The 21544-nt window shown below is 64.1% G+C and overlaps 2 protein-coding genes across 10 annotated transcripts in view; both read right to left on the minus strand.

Annotated features, from left to right (window-relative positions):
- Window positions 1–1580: 1580 nt before the first annotated feature.
- PIN4 (peptidylprolyl cis/trans isomerase, NIMA-interacting 4) lies at window positions 1581–5222 on the minus strand. 2 transcript variants are annotated; one of them, XM_042039926.1, is made up of 4 exons: window positions 3162–5222; window positions 2156–2226; window positions 1917–2036; window positions 1581–1756 (listed from the first exon to the last, which is right to left on the minus strand). In XM_042039926.1, exons 1-4 carry the CDS (start codon window positions 3256–3258, stop codon window positions 1598–1600), a joined length of 447 nt encoding a protein of 148 aa, XP_041895860.1. In that variant the 5' UTR covers window positions 3259–5222; the 3' UTR covers window positions 1581–1597. The 2 variants fall into 2 exon arrangements, with proteins under 2 accessions (XP_041895860.1, XP_041895862.1); XM_042039928.1 differs by lacking the exon at window positions 3162–5222 and adding an exon at window positions 2392–2495.
- NHSL2 (NHS like 2) overlaps window positions 5068–21544 on the minus strand; it is a 27508-nt gene continuing 11031 nt past the window's right edge. For 2 of the 8 annotated variants that reach the window (XM_042039918.1, XM_042039925.1), the window contains exons 2-8: window positions 11967–12119; window positions 11005–11141; window positions 10710–10914; window positions 9704–9835; window positions 6325–8529; window positions 6096–6228; window positions 5068–5748 (exon numbers count right to left, since the gene is read on the minus strand). In XM_042039918.1, coding sequence (XP_041895852.1) covers window positions 5436–5748; window positions 6096–6228; window positions 6325–8529; window positions 9704–9835; window positions 10710–10914; window positions 11005–11141; window positions 11967–12119 — 3278 coding nt within the window. In that variant the 3' untranslated portion in view covers window positions 5068–5435. Of the gene's footprint in view, window positions 5749–6095; window positions 6229–6324; window positions 8530–9703; window positions 9836–10709; window positions 10915–11004; window positions 11142–11966; window positions 12120–13870; window positions 15231–15270; window positions 17866–17950; window positions 19481–21508; window positions 21539–21544 lie in introns of those variants that run through there. The other 6 variants (XM_042039924.1, XM_042039923.1, XM_042039922.1 and 3 more) reach the window with 6 other exon arrangements.

Below are 21544 nucleotides of genomic sequence, written 5' to 3' on the forward strand. Positions count from 1 at the left end.
GGGGAGTTTTTCATTAACCATCATTGCCAAGCCCTTCTCCCAGGGCTGTTCTCAATCCCTTCTCTGCCCAATCTGCAGCTGTGCCTGTGAATGCCCTGACTCAGGCGCAGGACCTTGTACTTTTCATGTGGTCCCACCTCTCCAGCCTGTCCAGGACCCTCTGGATCCATCCTTCCCTTCCAGTGTGTGACCACACCACACAGCTCAGTGTTGTCAGCAAACTGGCTGAGAGTGCTCCATCCCACAAACCAGCAGCTCAAAAGCTCCTGGTTCTGGCTCTGAGTGACTCTGCACCCCCACCCTGCCCCTCACCAACACAGCCCCAGTCTGGTGTGCTCATCACTGGGACTGACTCCTGCCAGTCTCAGCTGGTGACAGCACAGCAGCAGATCTGGATGTTTCCTTGTGCCATGGCACGCTGCCTTCTGCAATGCCCCACCGCAGCACAGGACTCCACACCTGGCTGAGCTGTGCAGTTTGGGAGAGGAGCTCTTTGTACTCGGAACCACAGCAAACACGGACCTAATTCTGCTGGTGCAGTTGTGCCAACATGCTTTTGCCAAAAGAGAGAACAGAGCTCTGGTAGCCTGGAAACAAGTGGTTTATTAATAGAGCACCATTAAATGGGGCAGTGTCTGCTCTGGGCAGCCTGTCTGCCCTCCACAGCAAGCCATTCGTTGGCTTCTCTGAGCTTTCCATACTCAGCAAAACCAACGCCCTGAAAAGGGAGGGAAGAGAAGGTTTCACCTCACCTCTTCCTCCTGTGGAATCTCGGGAATGGCCTTTTGTTCTTTGATGTTTCCTCATCTCCAAGCTCTGTGCATGGTGCTCACCTGTAAACAAAGCTGGTGCCTGTTGCTGGCGCCATGGCTGGTTTGGGGGCTCTGTGGGCAGGAAGGGGATCACGGCTCTGGGATGGATTCCTGAGATGGCAGGAACCTGCTGGGCTGCTTCACCTGCACACCCCACAGCACAGGGGAGCGCAGGAAGTGGCACACAAGCGTTTAGTGGCTTTTTGCTTATTCAGACCTGAGTTATCCAATTTCTTCCCCCAGCTCTGAGTGGGCAAGGTGGAGCTATAGGAAGAGGTGAGTCTGTGCTCAGGAGAGCTCTTCCTTCCCTCCTGCCCCCAGCTCCCTTCCCTGCCTGGCCTGACCCAGCTGCAGTGTTACCCACCCTTCACTGAAGGGACTGTCCTGCAGCCCCGGAGCACAGCTGCACCACAGGAGCTGTCTGCACCCTCCTGGGGAGGATGGAGATGGAGACCAAGCCCTGGGGACCCCTCTGTCCCTTTCTGTTTGCAGATTAAAAAGCCTGGGCACCTCATTCTGCTGAGAGACCATTATCTCCACAGAAGGAGAAGCAAGAGGCTGGCCTGCCAGGCAACAGGGGCTTCAGTATCTGTAAAAGGCTCTTGTTTCACCCTTCCCAGGGACACTTTACCTCTCTAGGCAGGGCCCTGCTCTGCCAGCACAGTGGGCAGGGACAGCCAGCTGCCTCCAGACATGTTGCTGGTTGTGCCCGACTTGCTCCAAGGCCAAGGTGTCTGGGACTCAGGATTCAAGCAGTCAACAAGGTCATCATGATCATTCATGTTTTATTTTCTGCCTTCCACCATGATAATGTGGTATCCAAACTTGGTCTTGACGGGAGGGTCTGTGTACACGGGCTTGTCCATGCTGCTCACAGGCAGGGCAAACGCTGCCTCCTGGAATGGTCCCACCATGGAGCCTCTGGTCATCCAGCCCAGGTCTCCCTGCAGGAAGGGACCGTCGGGGTTAAGCTTTGAGATTCAGTGCAGGGAGGGTGGGTGATGCGGCCGTGGGGCGGGTCCGTGCTGACAGCGGTGAGGAGCAGGCCCAGGCTCCCGCAGGCGCTGCCCGGCCCCACTGCCCCGTCCCGGGTGCAGCACTCACCCCTTGCCTGGCCTTGTCCTCGCTGTACTGTGCCGCCACCTCGCTAAAGCGCTGCCCGGCCTTCAGCTTCTCCATGGCCTCCATGGCCCGGCCGTGCTTCTCGCACAGGATGTGCCGAACCTGGAGAGAGGGCAGCGGGGCTGTGGCGAGCGGGGCCGGCGGGCGGGACGAGCCTCCAGGCGCGGGGGCGGAGCGGAGAACCCGTACCCCGCCTGGCCCCCGCCGCCCCCCGCGCTCACCTTGACGGCACTGCCGCCTCCCTTCGGGCCCTGTGCTTTGCCCTCGCTGCTGCCGCCGCCGCTGTCGCCGCCTGTGAACCGAGCACCCTGAGACCGGCCCGGTCCCCGCTGCCCCTGCCGGGCTCTGAGACCGGCTCGGCCCCCACCGCCCCCGGTCCCCCGCCCGGCCGGTGCCGGTGCCGCCCCCGGGTCCCCGCCGGCCAGTCCCGGTCCCGGTGCCGCCCAGCCCCGCTCACCCTTCCCGGCTTTGCCTTTCCCCTTCGGAGCCATCTTGCCGCCGTAAGGCCCCGAGCTGCCCGCGCCGCGCCGGGCGGGGGCCGCCCCTGCCCCGCCCCGAGGCCCCCGGCTGCCCGCGCCGCGCCGGGATGGAGCCGCCGCGCGGGGCCGCGACGGGCGGGGGCTGCGGGACAGGGGGCTGCGGGACACGGGGCTGTCGGACACGGGGCTGCGGGACACGGGGCTGCGGGACACGGGGCTGTGCCCGCCCGGCGGGGGCTGTCGGACACGGGGCTGTCGGACACGGGGCTGCGGGACACGGGGCTGCGCCCGCCCGGCGGGGGCTGCAGCCGCCCGGCGCACAGAGCTGCGCTCGGCATCCACTGCCGTACCCAGCGCCCGCCCAGGGCTGTCCCCCACACTCTAGGCTATCCCTCTCATCCACCCCACCTGACCCAGGTGCCAAGTCCACTCCCAGTCCACCCCTCCCCACTTCAGTCCTGCCCCCGGCCTGTAGCCAGTGCCCGGCGCTGCCCCCAGCTGCCCCCCGGGCTGTCCCTGTCCCTCTCCCTGTCCCTCTCCCTCCCACCCATCCCACCCGCCCCCAGGACGCCAAGTCCACCCTCAGCCCCTCACACCATCCCCGGCCCGCGCTCCGGCCTGTGCCCAGTGCCCAGCCTGGGCTGTCCCTGGCCCCTCGGTGTCCCTGTGCCTCCCCCAGAGCCGCCGGGCCGCGGCTGATGGGGCCGGGCTCCCCCGGAGCCACCCGGGGGTGTCAGGGCGTGCCCACCTCCCCAGCGCCGGTCCCTCGGCAGCCCACAGAAGCACAGGCACAGGCGGGCAGCAGGGAGCACTTTACCAAGCTGGCGAGATAAAAAGTACAACATTCCGTAGTTGGCACCTTGGCGGCCCCCACCCCGGGCAGGGCTGTCCTGCCGGCCGCGCCCCTCCCGGGACCCCGCTGCCCTCCCAGCGGAACAGCCGCAGCCAGAGCGAGCAGGGAGCGAGCGGCCAGGGACGAGCACTGAGCCAGGAAGAGCCTCAGGAAGAGCCCCAGGAAGAGCATGTTCCTCCAGCCAGGGAAATTAGGATCTCCATCCCATGGCCAATCTCCATTCCGATCTCCATTCCACGGCCAGTCTCTGTCCCACAGTTGACCTCTGGCCCACTTGGACGTTCCCCCCCGGCAGCACGGCCACTCCAGCTGCCAGTGGTGCTGGGGGTGTTGCAGGGGGGTCCCTGCCCCGTGCTTGCCCCCAGCCCCCTTTGCCGGCTCTGTCCCTGGTTTCCTGAGCAGTCATGTGCAAAATGTACCCGTCCCCAGAGCTTCCCAAGATGTGCCCTGGCCCCATCCCGCACCAGCACTCTGCCACTGGCTGGGGCTGCAGGATGGGGTGAAATGTGGACATTCATTAGAGCTATTTTTTTGTCCTTTTTTTTTTTTTTCCTGAGTTTCTCAGCCTGGCTCTTAATTACAGGCTTAAATCTGCAGCCCTGGGAGAGGAAAGGGAGAGATGGGCGAGTACCAGGAGGGAGGAGGAGAGGAGAACCAACTGAAGCCTCAGTGCGATTAGATCCAGAGTGGGGGCAAGGAAGGGGAGGTGTTTGCCCGGGCTGTGCTCCCCGGGGATGCTCCTAGTGGGGCAAAGACCCCGTGGTGCCCTGCTGCTGCCTGGACCCACTGCACCGCTCCGTCCCAGCGCAGGAGGGCTGGAGTGAGTGGAAATACATCAAGAAATAAAGCGGAAATTTCCCTAACACCCTGTTTCCTTGTCAGCCGCGGCTGGCCCTTCCTGTTTCTCTGGGCACATGGCCGTGCTCCTGCTTGTAGCTCTGTGTTTCCTCCCTGCCCTGCCCTGGAGCCCCGCACCATGGCCTCTGTTACTGGCAGCTGGGGCCCCCATGCTGGAGCCAAGCCAGGAAGAGGCAGCTGCAGGTGAGGGGGACAAATCCCACCCAGGGACGTGCAAACCCTCCTCCATGGCCCCGTGCACGTGCCCTGATGGCACGTGTCCCACTCGGCCTTGCTCAGCTCCCTGGTGGCCAGTGGGCACGGGTGAGTGGTGGGCAACCCGGGGGGGACCCCAGGAGTCACCAGGGAGGTGGCTCAGGTGATATTCATCTGGATTCCAGCCACCATCTCGGTAGCATCCCAGGGCCTCCGGTGGCCGGGGCAGCAGGAGAAGTTGTCGCAGCGTCCGTCCGGGAGATGCAGGAGGCAGAGCTGGGGACGAGCTTCCTTCCCATGGCACAGCACCCCCATCGCCCCGGGCGGCAGCGGGGTGCAGGACCCCCGGTGCAGGGGCTGGCGGGGAGTGGGGTGGCTGCTGGACCCCCTGTGCAGTGAGGCCAGGGCCGCTGGCAGGGGAGGTGACCCCGGGGTTTGTTTTTGGACTGAGAGCTGAGGAGCTCCAAAATGCAGCATTTTGGGGGCTTTCAAGGGGTGGGGGTTTTGCTTGAGGTGGTGGCGCTGGCTGCGGACGCCGGGTGCCAGTTCCCCGTGTGACAGGGAGGATGCTCAGGGCAACGACAGGGAACCTCCTGTGACTCTTCGAAAGCAACCGCAGATCCAGCCAAACCCCTGGCGTCTTCCCAAAGTGCATCTCTGTGTGTCCAGCTGAATTCATCCAAGGGACCTCTGCATGGGAAACTCAAGGTACAATGTCAAAGGGAAGAGAATCAAACATCACCACCACTGTGCATTAGAAAAGCTGTTTAAAGTACCACATGCCGAAGGGACCAAAGAGTCTCAAGCTGCTTTGCTGCGGGCATGGGACAACACCTAGGGCTGTGATTCTGTTCTGCTTCCTGGGCAGGCGCCTTCAATCCCTGAACGGGCTCAGCCAGGGCCAGTCCCAGCCGCTTCCCCCGTGGGAAGGGCCCAGAGTCATGAGGGCTTGGGCTCCAGCCACTGCCTCTCTGCCAGCAGCTCTCCAAGTAAGGAACAAAAGCAGAAGAACCCCCCAGCAGGACACAGGGGCTCCCCAGCAGCCAGGACAGCCCTTTGCAGCAGCGCTCCCTCTGCAGCCATCGCCACCCCTCCGGCTGGAGGGCCCCTGCATGGTCAGGGCTGGCTTTTGGGGCTGTTTGCACCGTCCAGCTCAGGGGCAAACTCTGTGATGACCCTCCGGGCCAGCGGGTTCGTGGTCTTGAGCAGTTCAGCGGCAGATGGCCGAGTACCAGGGCTGGTTTTGCTGCTCTTCTTCTGGAGCAGGGCTTTAAAATCCTCATTCCTGCTGGAAGACTTCCCACTGCTGCCTGCTGCTGCCAGGGACTCGCCAGCTGAGGAGCCTGAAGTCTTTACAGGTGAGTGGGCGGTGGGTCGGCTGCTGAAGGTGTCACCAGGCTCTTTCCGCCCCAAGACCTTCCTCTTCGACCTAGGCAACAAAGGGACACGGGTGGGAGTAGCCTGGGGGTGGGATGAGGCCCCAGAGCGAGGGGCACAGCAGTGCCCATCCTGCTCTGCTGGAGCAAGGTGACAACACGAGCATGGCAGGTGGTGCTCCTGGAAGGTGGGACTAATCTGGACCCTCCCTGCTGGTGGCCTAGTCTGGCTGCACTGCACTCAAGGCAGCAGCAACCGGGCTGTCCCCAAGGATGAACATTGGCCCCAGTATGGAAAACGGAGGTGTCGTGGTGGGGGGACACAACACCCGGTGCTGTGACAGTGGTGGGACACAGTGGGCACAAGGGCTATGCCCTCCAGTGCCTGCACCAGCCTTACCTGTGGATCACTGTGAAGAGATCCTCCGTGGTGCGGGAGGTCGTGAACACCTCATCGTCCTCCTCCACGATGGACTCGGCCGTTTTGTCGCTGGCAAAGCTCTTCTCCTCCGTGCCAGCCTCTGCTGAGCTGCCTGTGGGCAGGGAGGAGACAGCAGTGAATCCCCTGTGCAGCATGGGGAACCCCTATCCCTGGGGTGATCCCACCACAGGGGTGGGGAGACCCTCACCTTGCTCTGAGGCAGGCTCGCTGGCAGGCGTGGTGCCCACAGCCTTGGGGGACGGCGGATCCTCAGCCTCAGGGTCGCAGCAGGTGGGCTCAGTGTCCAGCGTGATGATGGGGCTGGGGGTGGGTGGCAGGTCCCCCACACCAGCTCCCAGCTGTGCCGGGGCCGGGATGAGCGGCAGGTACAGCACGCTGGGCTTTTTGGGCACTGGCGGCGGCACCTTGGCCTTCCTGCGCTCCCCCTCGGCACCGCTGCGCTCCGGCCGCAGCTCGTCCAGGCTGCCCTGCGAGAGCCGCCGGGGTCCTGCCGGGGTCAGGGACAAGTGGGGCTCCCCCAGACCCCTCCTCAGCTCCCCTCTCCGCAGCACCACGACGACATCCTGTGGCACCCCCTCCTCCTTGGTGGCAGTGCCTGGCGGGGATTTGGGGGACAGGGGACCCTCCTCCCGCAGAACCAGGGGCTTGGGCAGGATGCACGGGGGGCGCCTGGCCAGTGGTGGCTTCTCCGCCACAGGTGGCTTCACTTTCCTCTCCGGCCCTGGGCAGGGGACGCGTGCTGGCTCGTCCATGTGCTCTGGGCCGTCGGTGTTGTCCTCTGGCTCTGAGCGGCTGATGGAGCGGAGGCGGACGGAGCGCAGGTCAGACTGTGTCACCACGGGCATGATGGGTGTGATGGGACTGGTCTTCTGGGCCAGCTTGGTGCCGAAGGTGGAGTCAGAGTGGTGCCGGCTGACCTTCGTCTTCCCCTTCAGGGAGATCTTCAGCCCTGAGAGGTCGAGGTGGGCGGGTGGGGTCAGTGGGAGGTCGAAGGATAGCCTGGCCTTGGGGCTCCTCTCCATGGGGGACGTGGGGGGCAGAGAGGATTTCCTCTCAGGGACCAGTGGCCTCACACGCACCTGGTGCGGGGAGTGCCCGAGGATGGTGGAGGTGGGGATGGTGGAGGTGGGGACGGTGGGGGTTGGGGTCTCTGACTGACTGGAGTACCCGCTGGATGGGGACATCAGGCCCGTGGGCCTGCCTGGAGAGGAGGTCTTGAGGTCTGCCTCGGCTGAGAGCTGGGAGGGCGTTGTGGCCCTGGAGACTGAAGGGGACACGAGGGACTCGGAGCTGCCCCGTGTCTTGGCACACTCAACGGCCGTGGTCCCTGTGGTCGTGCTTGAGCCAGAGAGGGACTGGTAGGGATCACTGCCGGCCTTCCAGTCTGTGAGATGCCACTGGTGGGGGGTGGCTGTGCTGTTGGGCTCCCTCCCTGCACTCCCCTGCGGGTCGGCATGCACCAGCCGGTGACCCTGGAGCTCTGGTGGGATGCACAGGCTCTTGGGCCGCTGGTCCTTGGGCAGTGCCGCACTGAGCCCCACGTCACCGTCCTGCCCCTCTTTGATCAGCGAGACGCTGCGTGTGGGTGGCGAGGGCTTCTTCTTGGCCTTCTTCAGGGAGATGCTCTTGGAGCGCCGCCGCCGCTGCCCCTCAGGCTCCAGCCCCAGGGAGATGTTGTCAGTGCTGGTGCTGCCCTCGGAGCTGGCGCTGGGGTAGCTCAGGGCGTAGTTGGCGCTGCCCCGCCGGGTCTCGGTGTATGCGATGTCCACAGAGCAGAGGGACCCCGAGTCAGTGGGCACCGACAGTGACCGCTCACGGAACCGGCACCCTGCCCGCTCCACCTCCAGCTGCACCGGCCCTGCCGCTGGCTCCGGCTCCTCTCGGCTTCCCGGCAAGAAATTCCCCTTGGCTTCCTGGACGCACCCGGAGCTGGGGGGGGAAGCAGGCACTGGGCCGGAGAAGAAGCTGGGCCCGTTGCTGCCCATGTGCTCTTCTGCGGCGATGAAGAAGGAGGTGGAGGCGGCGGGTGAACCTGGGCTGGGCGACGGGATGGAGCCGCCTGGGGAGGTGCAGGTGGGCCCCTTGCCTGGGCCAGTGGTGTGGTGGGGGGGGCTCCCATAACCCAGGGCACTCCAGGGCGGGGGAAAAGGGGTGCCCTGTGTCCCATTGCAGGCACTGGCACAGGGGTTGGCTGCCCCATCCATGGCAGCAAGTGGCTGGCAGCAGCGGGCCCCGAGGTCACTGAAGGTCTTCCTCAGCGGGGCCGAGAGGGGCTGGCGAGGGCCAATCTCCTGGGGCGTTGTCCCCCCACTCGTGGTCTCAGGCACGAAGCTGCAGGACAGGGACTCAACGATGGGCGTGTGTGTGCTGGACGTGGGGCCGTTGGCGCTGCCTGCGGGGAGAGACACAGCCTGCTGAGCACCATCCTGCCTCACTCACAGGGACACGGCCCTGCCCCGCACGCCGTCCCAGCCCGTGGCCAGTCCTGAGGCTGTACCTCTGCCCAGGCATAAAATGTGGATTTGTTGGCTGGAATGTGCCATGGACAAATCAGCAGCCATGGCAGGAGGCTCCATCCATGGGGACATCAGTCCCATGGCAACCAAAGTGTTGCCCTGGTGCTGCTCCATGGGGGGGGACACAGATGGGGATCAGGAGGAGCCAAGTCAGGCACTGCCAGCTGGGACAGGGAGGGACATGGTGGCTCACAGTGCCACCCCATCACAGCCCCTCTGGGATGGGAAAGGAGCCTGGAGCCCTGCGGTGGCTCTCAGTGCCACCTCACCTCAGCACAGCCAGGATGGAGAAGGAACCTGGAGCCCCGCTCTGAGCACCCCCAGCAGACAGGGATGCTCAAGGCCGTGGTGGGCTGAGGTCTGATCGACTCCAAGGGAGGAGCTGTGACAACCAGTTGATGGTCTGACCACTGTCATGGGAAGAAACCTTCCTTCTACCCCGTGAAAACCACCTTGAAGCAGCTGGTGCCGTGGCTTCTCCCCCTGTCCCTACCCGCCTCCACAGACAGGCTGGCTCTGATTTCTCTACACCTTCCATAGGGGACAGCAGGACAGAGCCCCTGAGCCCCAGTGGCTGCTGTTCCCAAGGGTCCAATGCCAGCCTGGAAGCACTCCAGGCACTCTCACACACACACCCTGAGCACTGGCGTGGCCAGCTCACCAGCCCCAGCAAAGACCTGGCCAGGTGTGTGCCCCATGGCCATGGCACCCTGCGACAGGGTCTGCCCACGGGGAAGGTGGGCACAGGGAGCGGTTGGAGCCGAGGCTGGGTGACTCCTGTCTCAGAACCCTGACTCAGGGTGCAGGGGCTGCCCCCGATGCCATGCCAGCCCCAGGCCTGCCCAGTGTCACCAGTGTGCCCAGCACCTCGGTGCCTTGGGAGGGCGCAGAGTCAATGGGGTGCCTGCACCTCCCGCGGGCGGGGCGTCCCCGGGAGCCCATCTGTGCCCGGGCTGGCTGCCAGCCCCAGGATGGCTGTGCCGCCCGTCAGGACAGCTCAGGGGGGTGCCAGCCCTGCCCGGGTGCCGCCTGCGCGGTTCTTGCCGTCACCTTGGTCTCGCAGGGACAGGTTAGGGAATCCAATAATGGTCCGTCTACGCCGCAGGGTGGACTTTGGGTTCATCGCGGTCTCTGTGTTAAACAGGGAGTGACGAGCACTCGCGTGCCTAGCAAAGTGCTGCCCTGTAGCCAAAACAAACAGCGGTACACCGCGGTGCCGGGAGCCGCTGCCGGGGCGGGAGCTCGGTCCCCTCCTCACCCATGTTCTCTGCCTGTCCCCAGCCTGGCATGGTGACACAGGTGGGAGTGTGGGATGGCAGGAGGATGGTGTGAGCCATGTGGGGCAAGCACGGGGGACATGGAGGCATGGTGGGAAATGCTGCAGATGGAGGTGGGATGGATGGAAAGATGCAGAGACCAGCCCTGTGCTGCGTGACAGGCACTGGTCTGTGCTGGTGAGGCCGGACCCCACACTGCTGTGCTGAGTTACACTGGGGACATGTACATGAGCCATGGAGAGGGACCAGTGTGGCCCTGGCACAGCTCTCCATGATGGAGGGAAAGGGCGGACAGACACCTCTGCCCTTCAGAAGGCGCACCTCACCCAGCCAGCAGCCCCAGACTCTGACCAGAGTGTGGCACCTGTGTCTGCAGGGACTGGGCAGGACCGCGCTGCTGGGAGGTGCGGCCCCAAGAGGATGAGCAGATGGACAGACAGGAGGAAGGTGAGACAGGCCGGGTGCACGGCGTGTGGTGAGAGCCCGGGAGACAACAGGCCTGGCTGGCGGGGCATTACACTGGGGATGCGAGACCTGCCAGCAGCATGGCCAGCGGACCAGACACACAAAGCTGCAGATGGCACAAGGGATGGCTGGGAATGATGGACGCCAGCATATCCCTGCTATCCCCTCTCTGCCTCGGTGCCCACCTAATCCACAGGGACACAGCTCGCAGCCACAGCCCCCTCCCACCACCCACCCCTGCCCCAGATGGCTGCTGGGGCACATCTCTGCCTGCATCCCGTGTCCCCCCTCCGCGCCATGGGGTGCTGCCCTACCCGAGACATTGATGGGGACAATGTTGGTCTGGATGGAGCTGGGCTGGTGCCACTGCTTCTCCTCCACGGTGGGCAGGGGGAAGGCCCTGGGCCAGGGGGGCTGCTTGTCCGGGCTGGTGGGGAGGCTCAGGGAGGTGTCAGGGGGCCGAGCACCAAGTGCAGTGCTGCTGGTGCTCTCCTCTTCAGCCTCTCGCTGGCTCGGGGGCTACAGGGAGAAAGGCACATCAGCCACCAAAGGGACAAGGGTGGAACACAAACAGGGACTTGCTGCCCACCCCGCCACCCCAGAACTCACCATAAGCACGAACTCAAGGCGCTTGGCAGGTGGGGGTCGAGGTGACGGCTCAGGGGAGGTGTCGGGGGGCAGGTGTCCAGCAGCGCGGAAGGTCTGCCCGGTGACCCTGCTCTCGGTGTACTGCTCCTCATACTCCTCTGCAAGAAAAACGGCACCTGGGACTCTCCTCCTGCTGCCAGACCCCGGAGCAGGGGACGTGTGAAGGGATGGTGACTATCCCCTCTGGCTGTTCCCAGCCTAGCTGGCCGTCTCTGCTCAGAAGTGGCAGCTCAGAAGGTGAGGAAGGGAGACCCCAAGGAGGGTCTGGGAGAACTGAAGAAGCACAAAGATCCCAGCAGCTGGCCCTGCTCCTCCCGGGGCGCAGTCAGGGGATGTGGTGGGTCTCGCTGGGAAACAGCCCCACTGGGGACAGCCAGGAACTCAGTGTGTCCCCATCCTGCAATTGTTGAGCTAATTAATGCTGGTGGCTGTGGACTGGCGGAAAGCAGTGCTGCTCAGGCTGACTTAATGAGATTACAAGCTGGGGGATGGCTGAGCTGCTGATCTCATCTGATGCCTGAGGAGCATCCGCGCCAGGGCCGCGTGACAGCCTGGGCCAGAGATTGGAAGGAAACAAAAACCACTGGACACGTTGATCCAGTTAGGCAGATCAGTGGCAGGTCCCTGAGGCCCTCGTGAGAACCGTGCTCTGGTGGGGCTCATGGGTGCCCTGGTGGCCCCAGCAGGTGATCCTGGTCCCAGTTGCTTTGGCACCTACAGCAGTGACTTGGGAGCAGAGATCAGTGAGGGGCTACTGGAGGCTGGGATCCCCCAGGACCCAACTCCTGCAGGCTGGTGAGGTCTGAGGAGTGGCTCAGACATGCATGTGGGAGATGAGCTCACAGTCTCAGGGTGATCACCTAGCCAGGGCAGCACCCACCCAACACCCTCACCCAGCCCATCCCAGCCCCTCTCCCTGCTACCTTGCAGCAAGCTCTGGAGGTTGAGCTGGGCCTCCTGGTGCAGCTGCTCCATGCCCGGCGGGCGCCCAGCTGCCAGGAAGACGTTCACGGGTTGCTGCCATGGCAGCTTGGTGGGGGCACCTTTCTTGCTCTCGAGGTCCAGGTTAGAGGTGGCTGCAGGGGGGAGAGAGTGGGGTTAGGGGCAGGTGGGGGGCGGCTTCCCTGCGGGTGCTGCTGTGGGATAACGCTGTGCCAGCACAGCGCTCATCCCACCCCAGCTCTCCAGCAATGCCGGGATGTGGCTGTGTCCCACCCTGGCAGGCTGCTGCCCGCTGGGACCAGCCCTCATCACCGCCACCGCTTTGGGGGCTGGACACTGCCCCTGAGGGCTGCCAAGAAGGGAACTGGCTGAAATTGGGGAAGGAAGCCAGCCCTGCCACCCGTGCCTAACCGCGCCCGGGCGCAGGAAACGCTGCACGCTCTGGTGGAGCAACGTCCTGGCTGCGGAGGAGAAGAAGCTGCAGCTGAAAGGCAGGAGCCAGGGACCCATCGCTCCCATTGCACTGCAGCTCGGGGCTCACATGCCCTGCCCTGGCCTGGACACCCCCAAAGCTCTCCAGGGAAGGAAGCCTCTGTGAGGACTGCTCAGACCCTCTGAAACACCCCGATGGGTGGAAAAGTCCCTGGGAGCAGGATTTGGGCTCAGCAGTGAACTGGCCCTGTGGGGAGCTGAGCGCTGCTCCACAAACAGGCTTTGCCATGGGAACACCGCAGCCCTGGCACCACTGCTCGGAGCGGGTGTGGGTTTGCACCCAGCATGGAGCCGAGGCAGTGCCACTGCTGGCATGCTGCCTCCGAGGGCACCTGCGCCCCAGCAGGCACTGAGCGGGTCTCTGGGAGCTTTACACAGGGATATGGATGACCAGGGGCTCATCCCTGGGGATTCAGGGTCATCCTCCGCTGCACAGTCCTTGTCCCCATCCCCATCAGCTGAGACGCTCTGATTACTGGTGTGGGACAAACACTTCCCCTCTGCCACCTGCAGCGCAGTGCCGGGCCCCAGGACCACACCACTGCCCTGCTGCCAAAGCCTGCTCCGTGCCAGGCCCCAGCGGAGGCAGCAGAAGCAATCCCATTTACCTGGGAAGGGGAGTGGCCCCAAAACAGGTGTGGGACCCCCAGAACAAGCCACATTTCCCTCTGCCCCCAGTGGTCAGGCAGCTGTGGCCCAGCTCATCTGCACTGCATCACGAGCATCCCTCTGCTGCTCATGGTGCCTTCCTGCCCCCAGATGCCCTCCTGCCTACAGTACTCTCGTGCCCCTGGGTGCCCTCATGCCCACCCTTCCCCCAGCTGACAGAGCCCGCACAACGCCCAGCACCCCAAAGCAAGGTGCCATGTCCCCAGCCTAGTTACTTTTATAATTTGTTTCCATAACGACGGGCCTCAACACCGGGTTTTTCCTTTTTTTTTCCCCTTCTTCCTCCTCTAAATAATTTGAGTCGTTTCCATACCAACCAAGAGGTGTTGGGGCGCATGTGTGCATGTGTGTGCCCGTGCACAAGGCACGGCTGGGCATCTCCCCAAAAACCTGACCCACAGTGCCAGGGGCAGAGACCACACCTTCACCTCTGCAGACCCCAGACCCCAACCTGCTGTTTTTGGCGAGGTGGGGGATCCACTGCTGCCGCAGCACTTCTGAGAACACCGCAAGGGTGCACCCCAACTCCTGGCTTGCTGCACCCCCTGCCTGGCTCACACAGCCCCAGCCTTTGGCCTCAGCACAGCTGATGCTCCTCACCTTCTGCCCATATATCCCCCTGCAGCCGCGCCCCACCAAGGACTCGGGGACATCCTGAGCAGCCCCCTGCTGCCCCTGCACCTCTCCAAGCCGCTGCCGCCCTCCCCGGAGCACGGGAGCTCACCTCCGCACCTCGGCCGTGCTGCCGAGCCACCCCGGCACCCACCCTGGGCTCCGACCGCGTGGGCAAACCACAGCACCAGAGCCGGGGCCGCCCTGGGCGCGGCGGAAACGCGGCAGCACCCACGCCCAGCACCCTGCCCTGCAGCGGGGACAGCCTCGGCCAGAAGGGGAACACGCAGCGCCGGGGTCCTCCCCATGGAGCTTCCCCCTCTTCACCGACGCGTGCTCGTTTGGGACTGAGTGACCCAGTGCAGTCCTGCGCCGCTGTGGGCAGTGCTGCAGGCACTGCCGGAGGTGCTGGCAGTGCCGAGGTGCTGGCATTGCCAAGGCGTGGGCATCACGGGTTCCATCTCCCAGCTGGGGAGAAGGGCTGGGGGAAAGAACGGATGAGCCGAGCCATCTCCTGGCACCCAGATGCCCCAGACTTGCACCGCAAGGACAGCACTGTGCCAGAGTGAGCAGCATCCTGAGGCTTTGGCTCCCCGGGAGCAGCCACGCTGAGGCTGTTTTGGGAGCAGTGGCTCTGGGGGTGTTTTGGGAGTAGCACTCACAGCCCAGCGCCACGCTGCAGCTCGGCGACGGGGAGTGAGGAGCCGGCAGTCCCGATTCAGTGCCACTGCTACAGTGCTCCCAAGGCATGGGCAGTATTTGGGAGCAGCCTGATGCAGGCTCAGTACAAGGGCATGTCGGAAGCGTCCACGGAAGCCCAGCTGCCACCCCCATCTGGGGGCACTGGATGCCCCAGCCAAGCAGGAGTGTCCGGCAGGAGGACACAGCAGCTGGCGGGGATAGTGCAGCTGAGCTGAGCCAGTGCCCTTGGCAGCGACCCTCCCACCACACTTATCAGAGACAGGCTCAGAGCACGAAATACCTCTGAGGGGCTCGCACCCCGTGGTGAATGCCTGCGGGAGATGAAAGGCATCCTGGCACAGCGGAGGCAGAGGGACAGCAGAGCCAGAGGGACAGCTCCATCCCACCAACTCCAGCAGTCTCGACCTGAGCCTGGCCAGCCTTGCTGCTGAGGGAAACTGAGGCATGGCTGGTGGGGGTTCACCATGCTCCCTGCTGGCACCAGGCCCCCTCCTGGTCCCAGGGCTTGTGGAGAGGAGCAGGCAGCATCACTGACTCTACCTGCTAATGGACATCTGCTTGGGATGTTCCCAGAGTCAGCACCATCAGCCGCAGCCTATGCTGCAGCCTCAGAGTCCTGCTGAGCGTGAGTCAGTGTCCAGGGTCTTGTGGCCATGGCGGGTACACAAGGACCGAGGCTGAATTCCAGGGAAGTTCACTTGAAGGGGAGCTGAGCTCCACTCTCTCCTGCGGGAAGAGCATCCCTGCAGGACCCCCAGCCCCTCAGCATCTCCTGAGTCACCCCTGCTCCATGCCAGCATCCCTACTCACCCACAGACCAGGCATCCCGAATCCACAGGGAGATATTTGACAGAGCCATCAGAGCTATTTCAATCCAGGCCGAAGCTCCTGTGAGACGATGCCTCTTGCTTGAATTCACCGCCAAACTTCTCCCTCTCAGGCTCGCTCCCCACGCGCAGGAGATGCCGGGGATGCGTCTGGAGCTGCTGGGACCCTCTCTGCCAGCGTGGAGCACTGGCAGCAATGATGTAACGGCAGCAGCAGGCGATGCGCCATCAGCAGAGCAGCCATGGCAACGGGTACGGGCACAACGGCAGCTGCCGCCAGGCCGGAGCGCCGAGCACGCCGGAGGGCGAGGGCAGCAAACCTGGGGCCGAGAATGAACCTGACAGTCCCCCGAGCTCGCTGGCCGGAGCCGTGTGCTGCAGTGCCCGGACCGTGTGCCACCGGCTTCAAGCAAGTGCCGCGGCCTGCCACGGTACCGGACTGCTCACGGCCGGCGCGTGCGGCTTGGTGACATTCCCGTGGTACGGAGCCAGGCGCATGCTGCTCCACAGCAAGTGGAGAGGAAGGGAAAAGAGTACACAGAGGGAGCTGGCAGCGGCCGCACAAACACCTCCTGTCCCAAGCTCACCCCCTGCCGAACCCGACCTGCTGGACCAGCTCCCCGCGGGATGTGGAGCTGCATCCGCGTGCACGGCAGCTCCAGGGCCGGATGCCTGCCCAGGTCTGAATGAAATCCTGAAGTGACACCCTGCTGACACCCTCAGGCCCAGTGCCACAGGGCAGCGGTGCTCACTGAGCAGACCGGCCCCGTGTGCCGCTTGCACACGCTGTGCCTGGGATGAGCCCTCACTGCGAAAGCCAAGAGACTGTGCCCTGTCCAAACCTGACCCTCTCCAGGTCACCTCCCACTGTCACATGTCTGGTGGCACAGCTCCAAGCCCCCAGTGAGGCAGGGCCACCTGCACAGGTGTCTGACCTGCTGGTGGTTGAGGCCAGAGGGCTGGAAGCCTTTCAGAGGTGCCATGCCCAGACCCCAGCTTGGCCATGCCAGGACCCTGGTACAGCACAGCCCTGTGCTCCCACACAGGTGCCCAGCAGGACCACAGGCACAGAGAAATGACACTGTCTCGACACACCAGATCTGCCAGAGGCTTTCGGCTCTTCCAAGCTCTGTTTAACAAGGAATCAGCCAATTTTTGTACTGATGGGGGACAAGGGCACTGCAGAAGTTGCTGGCAGGGTGGATTTGGCAGCTGTGGGGGTCCCTCAGTTCATGGAGAGAGGGCTGGATTATGTGAGAGGTTTCTATGAAAACCACTAGCAGCAAACCATTCAATAATGTCCCTGTCCATCGGCAGGACTCAGAGTTGCAGTGTGCAAGGACATTCGGTCCTGGCAGTGTGATGGGCCCCAGTCAGGGAGTTTTGGTAGAGAGGAGGTGCGTGTGCTGCAGGATCTGGCTGGCGAGGCTGGCCCAGGAGGAGCCCAGTGTGCCATTTGCCCATGCTGTGGGGATGGGAACCACCTGCGGCCACACTGGCAGCGGGGCTTGGCCCGGGACCACACCAGCCAAGGTGGACGCAGGCTGCTCCCTGACAACGGGCTCAGACCCACTGCTCCCGGGGCCGGAGCAGCAGCACTGGGGCAGGCACTGGAGCCCCAGAGTCTGGCTGGACCCAGATTCCCATACCAAGCCCTTCACCATGGGCAGTAGGACCAGCACCCAGAGCCCTCCCCCAGCCCTGCCGAGGCTCCCTGGCAGCCTCCTCATACTCCAACCCTTACTCTCCCGTGCTTCCCAGCAAAACTCCAGGCACAAATCTTTCCTGAGAGCTTCAGGAAGCCTGGCATGGCAACCTGTCAGCCCCAGCCGGCCCTGGCAGCCCACCATTGCCGCGCCATGGCCGAAGGAACCACTGGGCACAGGGTGGCCATGGCTGGCTGCCCACCAGCCATCCCACGGTGACATCCCCAGCCTGGCTGGGACTGTTCGGTGGCACACGGAAGCCCAGGCAGTGCTCACCACTCTGCCCAGTGTCAGCTGCCTGTGCCAGAGGCTGCTTCCAGAGGGGTCCTTCCAGGAAAGCACGGCTTCCCCTGTGCCCGGCTGGTTTTACACTCCGCGGGGCCGGGACAATGTGAGGAAGTCGCCTGAGAGGGGAATGCGGCCAGAGGCCCTGGGACAAAGGGGCCTGAGACCTGAAATCAGCTACAGCAGGAGCGAGAGCAGTGACAACAGCAAGGGTCCTGGGTGTCTGTGATGCCTGTGTCGACCCATGGTCCGTGGTCCCACGGTCCTCCCTCTTGCTGCCACCAGCACATGGAAGCTGCCAGGAGGGCACCGTAGCACCAGGACAGGCAGGATCTGTCCCTGCAGCACTGATGAGTGGTCAGTGGGACACATGGGCTGGGAGTCTCTGTCTTTCTCTTGCTTTGTCAAGAGCAAGGATACCCCACCAGGCTGGGGCATGGCAGAAGGATTTAAAAGGGACAGGGACACTCCACAGCTCAGGTCAGGCTGGGAAGGGTGGGACAAGACTGGTACTGCTGGAAGGCACTGGCCCTGGGGCTATTGCATGGCCTCCAGAGGGTCTGTGCCCAGCAGCTGCCCCCAGCCCAGGGTCCTGCCCTGCAGAGTGAGCAGTGCCTGCAGATCCCACCGCCCCCACTGCCCGCCCCAGCCCTGCCCTGCTGCCTGGCTTACCTGCCCGGTGCCAGGGTGCCAGGAGCCACTCCACCTTGGCCATGGCTGTGAGTGCTGAGGGAGGCCGCTCACTCCAGCCACCCAGGAGCTCCTGCCTCAAACCAGGCCGAGAGCACTGAGCTTCCCTGTCCTTGCTGCCTCCAGCTCCAGCGGGGAGAGGAAGCGACCAGGAACTGGCTGTTTGAGTCAGTGCCACAGCCCATTGTCCTAGCCCCGGCCCCTCTTCCTTCCCTGGGGAAGGATGGTGGAGCGACTGTGGCTCTGCATAGCCCGTCCCACATCCACCCGCCCTCACGGCGGATCGCCCAGGGATGCACCTCCCTCTCTGTGCAGCACCTGGAGAGGGATGCTATCGCCAGGACAGGCTGGACTCCCTGAGCTGGACAGGATCACGGAACCTACACATCCCCCAGCTGTGGCTGAAGCACCATCTGAGAGTGCTGGGCGACCTGGGGGGACACAGCACATGGGGGCTCGTCCTCCCAGCAGAGCACGGCCATTCCTGCACGGAGCAATCGGACAAGAATCCTCATGGGGAAACCAGCGCCTGCAGCCTGTTGCTGTCCCCGGCCTGGCTGAGCCACTGCCCGCCAGCTCCCCAGCCCTTACAGCTAACAAACCAGGGGCCCTTCTGCACCCCCTGGCTCGGACCTGGGAGCTGCCAGAGCTCCCAGAGCTTTGTCTCACTTCAGCTCCTTCCAACGCCTGGAGCAAAGGCTCCTCAGGGAGCACTTTCCCAGTGCCCCGGGGCTTTGTAAAGCTGAGCTGGCTTCTCCCAGAGGATGGAGGCTCCTGGGAGCCAGGGCTGCAGCAGAGCTGAGAATGCTGCCCCAAGCCCGGGCTTCATTCAGGGAGCGGCTTTGGGGCCCTGGGGGCAGCACGTGGAGCACATGCCTTGCCGGGGGCTGGGCTTGCCACCCATCCACCCCATGCCAGGCACCCAGCGATGCTGCAGACCCAAACGACGGGATGGGTGAAGGATGGCGAATACCAGCATTTTCCCCTGGCAACCCAGACACATGGCTCCGATGGACAGGGGCACAAGGGCAAAGTACACCTTCCCCCATGGCCAGTGCTTCCTCTGGGACCCGTCTTGCAGCTGTAGTGCCAGTGAAGAGAGATGCAGTAACCGGAGACCTCCCAGTCCACCAGACCACCAGGCAGAGACCTGAAAAGTCATCACAGCTGTGCCAGCAGCCCACAAAGATGCTGCCTGCTCTGAGGGGCCGCTCCAAACATCACCACACACACAAGCCAGGGGCTGGGGCTCGTCCCACTCGGCTCCTCTGGCATGTGATGAAGGAGTGCAGGCGGCTGCGAGCCCCCCACCAGTGCCACAGGAGCCAAAGAGACGTGTACTGGCCAAGAGGACAGAGCAAGGGGTCACTTGCTCCAGATCAATGCAGCCATTCCCAGCCTGATGGGCCACAAAGAAAGCCGGATCCTGGACCCCAGATGCAGTGTAAGACCCTTCTGCACGCTCCCCATGCAGGGGGCAGAAGGCTGACCCTGCCTGAGGTGAGACAAGGTGCGTCCCACTATGGCAGGTCCCTGCCCTGCTAGCACATCCCACCCCACCAGCAACCCACAACCACCACAGAGCTGCTCCTTATGGAGCCCCAGCTCCCTCCCCTTGGCAGATAAGCTCCAGCCTGGACCTGCTGCCACCTCTCTGCATGGAAGCCTGTGCGCAACTGCTCAGGAATGCCCAGGCACCGAGCTTCCGGCAGCCCTGTGAGTGTCCAAATATTTGCTCGAGCTTTACACCCAAGACGAGTTTTGGGCTATGCAGTGCCAAATCCCACTCCTCCCTGCCCCCAGCAGCCAGATGCAGGTCTCCTCAGGGAGACCAGGCACCAGAGGGAGATCTGATGGAGATCTCCAGTCTGGCAGGGAGCTGTGACCTGTGCCTCATGACAGAGATGAGCCTGGCCCCACAATCCCCCTTGGGCCCTTCCTGCAGCTCCAAGAATTCCTTTGACAGTCCAGAAGTGTGATTAGTTCTCTCCTCTGAGTGACACCAGGTGGAAGAGGCAGGCAGGGAGCAGAGCAGCATCCAATGGTCTGGGCACTGCTCATCTTCCATGCCTGCAGATGGGAGCCGAGGGCACTGTGCTGGGTAGTGGCCAGCACAGCATCCCTCATCCCTGATGACCTGCAGGGCAGCATCCTGCGGGCTGGGGACTGCCTGCCTCCCAGGAAGGAACGGGCCAGCATCCCATGGTCCCTCTGAGTCTTGCAGTCCAATCACTGCCCACTTCCCATGCCCCGCAGAGGGGAGCCAAGGGTGATGTGGTGGATACCGAGCAGCCCCATATCCCACACCCCTGTGACCCGCAGCTCAGCATCTCTCCTGGTCCCCTCCTGTGCAACTCAAAGTTCTTGTGCCCCATTTCAGTGCTTTGCACCCACCGCTAAACAGCGGTTGCAAAATTAGACAGCACCAGGCTGTGCTGCCACCCTCTCTGCCCACTGATTATTAAGCTGTGACAGTCATTTGGGCTGTGACAAGCAGTCCCCATTCTCCTGCAGTTTCTAAGCAATCTTCCCGAGGTCTCTCCCAGGGCTGGCAGCTCCCTGATGCTGCCCACACTGCTGTGTCCCGCTCCCAAGCCAGCAGGCAGGGAAAGGGCAGCAGGAGCTGCGGCCAGCAGAGCCCAGCATGCTGCACTCTGGGACTCCGGGGCTCCGGCGGGCCTGGCACCAGAGTTGTGGCAGACCCCGGCTCCTGGCTCTTCTGGCATTCCCAGGAGCTGGGTTGGAAGAAGAGCTGGAGCCCTTGGGAAGGTTGCTGAACTGCCTGGACCAGCTACGTGGGGACAAAGGAGTGACCAGACAGGTCCCGCTTGTCTGACCCGGCTTCCTCAGAGGGCACCTGCCCTCACTGCCCGCTCCCAGCCCCAAGTGAGTCCTCTGCTCCCTCTGCTCCCTCTGCTCCCCCTCAAACAGCTCCCTGCAGAGCTGCAGGGCTGTCCGCCTCCCCGAGATTGTTTGTGGTACAGAGCCCCCAGACACCCACCACCACTGCGGTGTGTGGGAGAAGGGAGCTGGGCTGCGGGGGCTACACCGGCACTGGGCTCCTGCCTGGGTGGGCCCAGCTCCAGGGAGAGCAACTACAGGGGCTCCCCACTGCCGGTGCTGGCTCCCCACACCTTGGGGCTGCCTCCCCATGCCCAGGGCTGGCTCCCCACACCTTTGGGACGGCTCCCCGTGCCCAGGGCTGGTTCCCTACTGCATGGAGCTGGCTCCCTGTAACCCGGGGCTGGCTCCCCGCAGCTCGGGGTACGGGCCAGCACCTGTCCCACACGCTGGGGGACCGTGGTGGCCCCACTGCCAGCCCCATCCCGCGCCGTCCCCGTCGAGGCCAAGCCTCGGCCGGGGTGACCTCTGCCCGCGTCCTCCAAGCGACCCACCGGGAGCGGGGAGCCAGGAGTGCCGAGCCGCAGCCCGAGCCCAGCCCGAGCCGCCCCCTCCCCGCCGCCGCAGCCGGGGGTCGCGGGGGTGGCGGCGCTCCCGGGGGCGGCGGGGGCGCGGGTTCGGTCCCGCCCCGCCCGGTACCTGTTGCCGAGCGCATCCTGCCCCGCCGCTGGCTGC

This window comes from Corvus kubaryi, unplaced genomic scaffold (genome assembly GCF_017639235.1).
Source record: "Corvus kubaryi isolate FWS band 111438036 unplaced genomic scaffold, C.kubaryi_AGA036_p1.0 37395, whole genome shotgun sequence".
In the NCBI taxonomy this organism is placed as follows: Eukaryota; Metazoa; Chordata; class Aves; order Passeriformes; family Corvidae; genus Corvus; species Corvus kubaryi.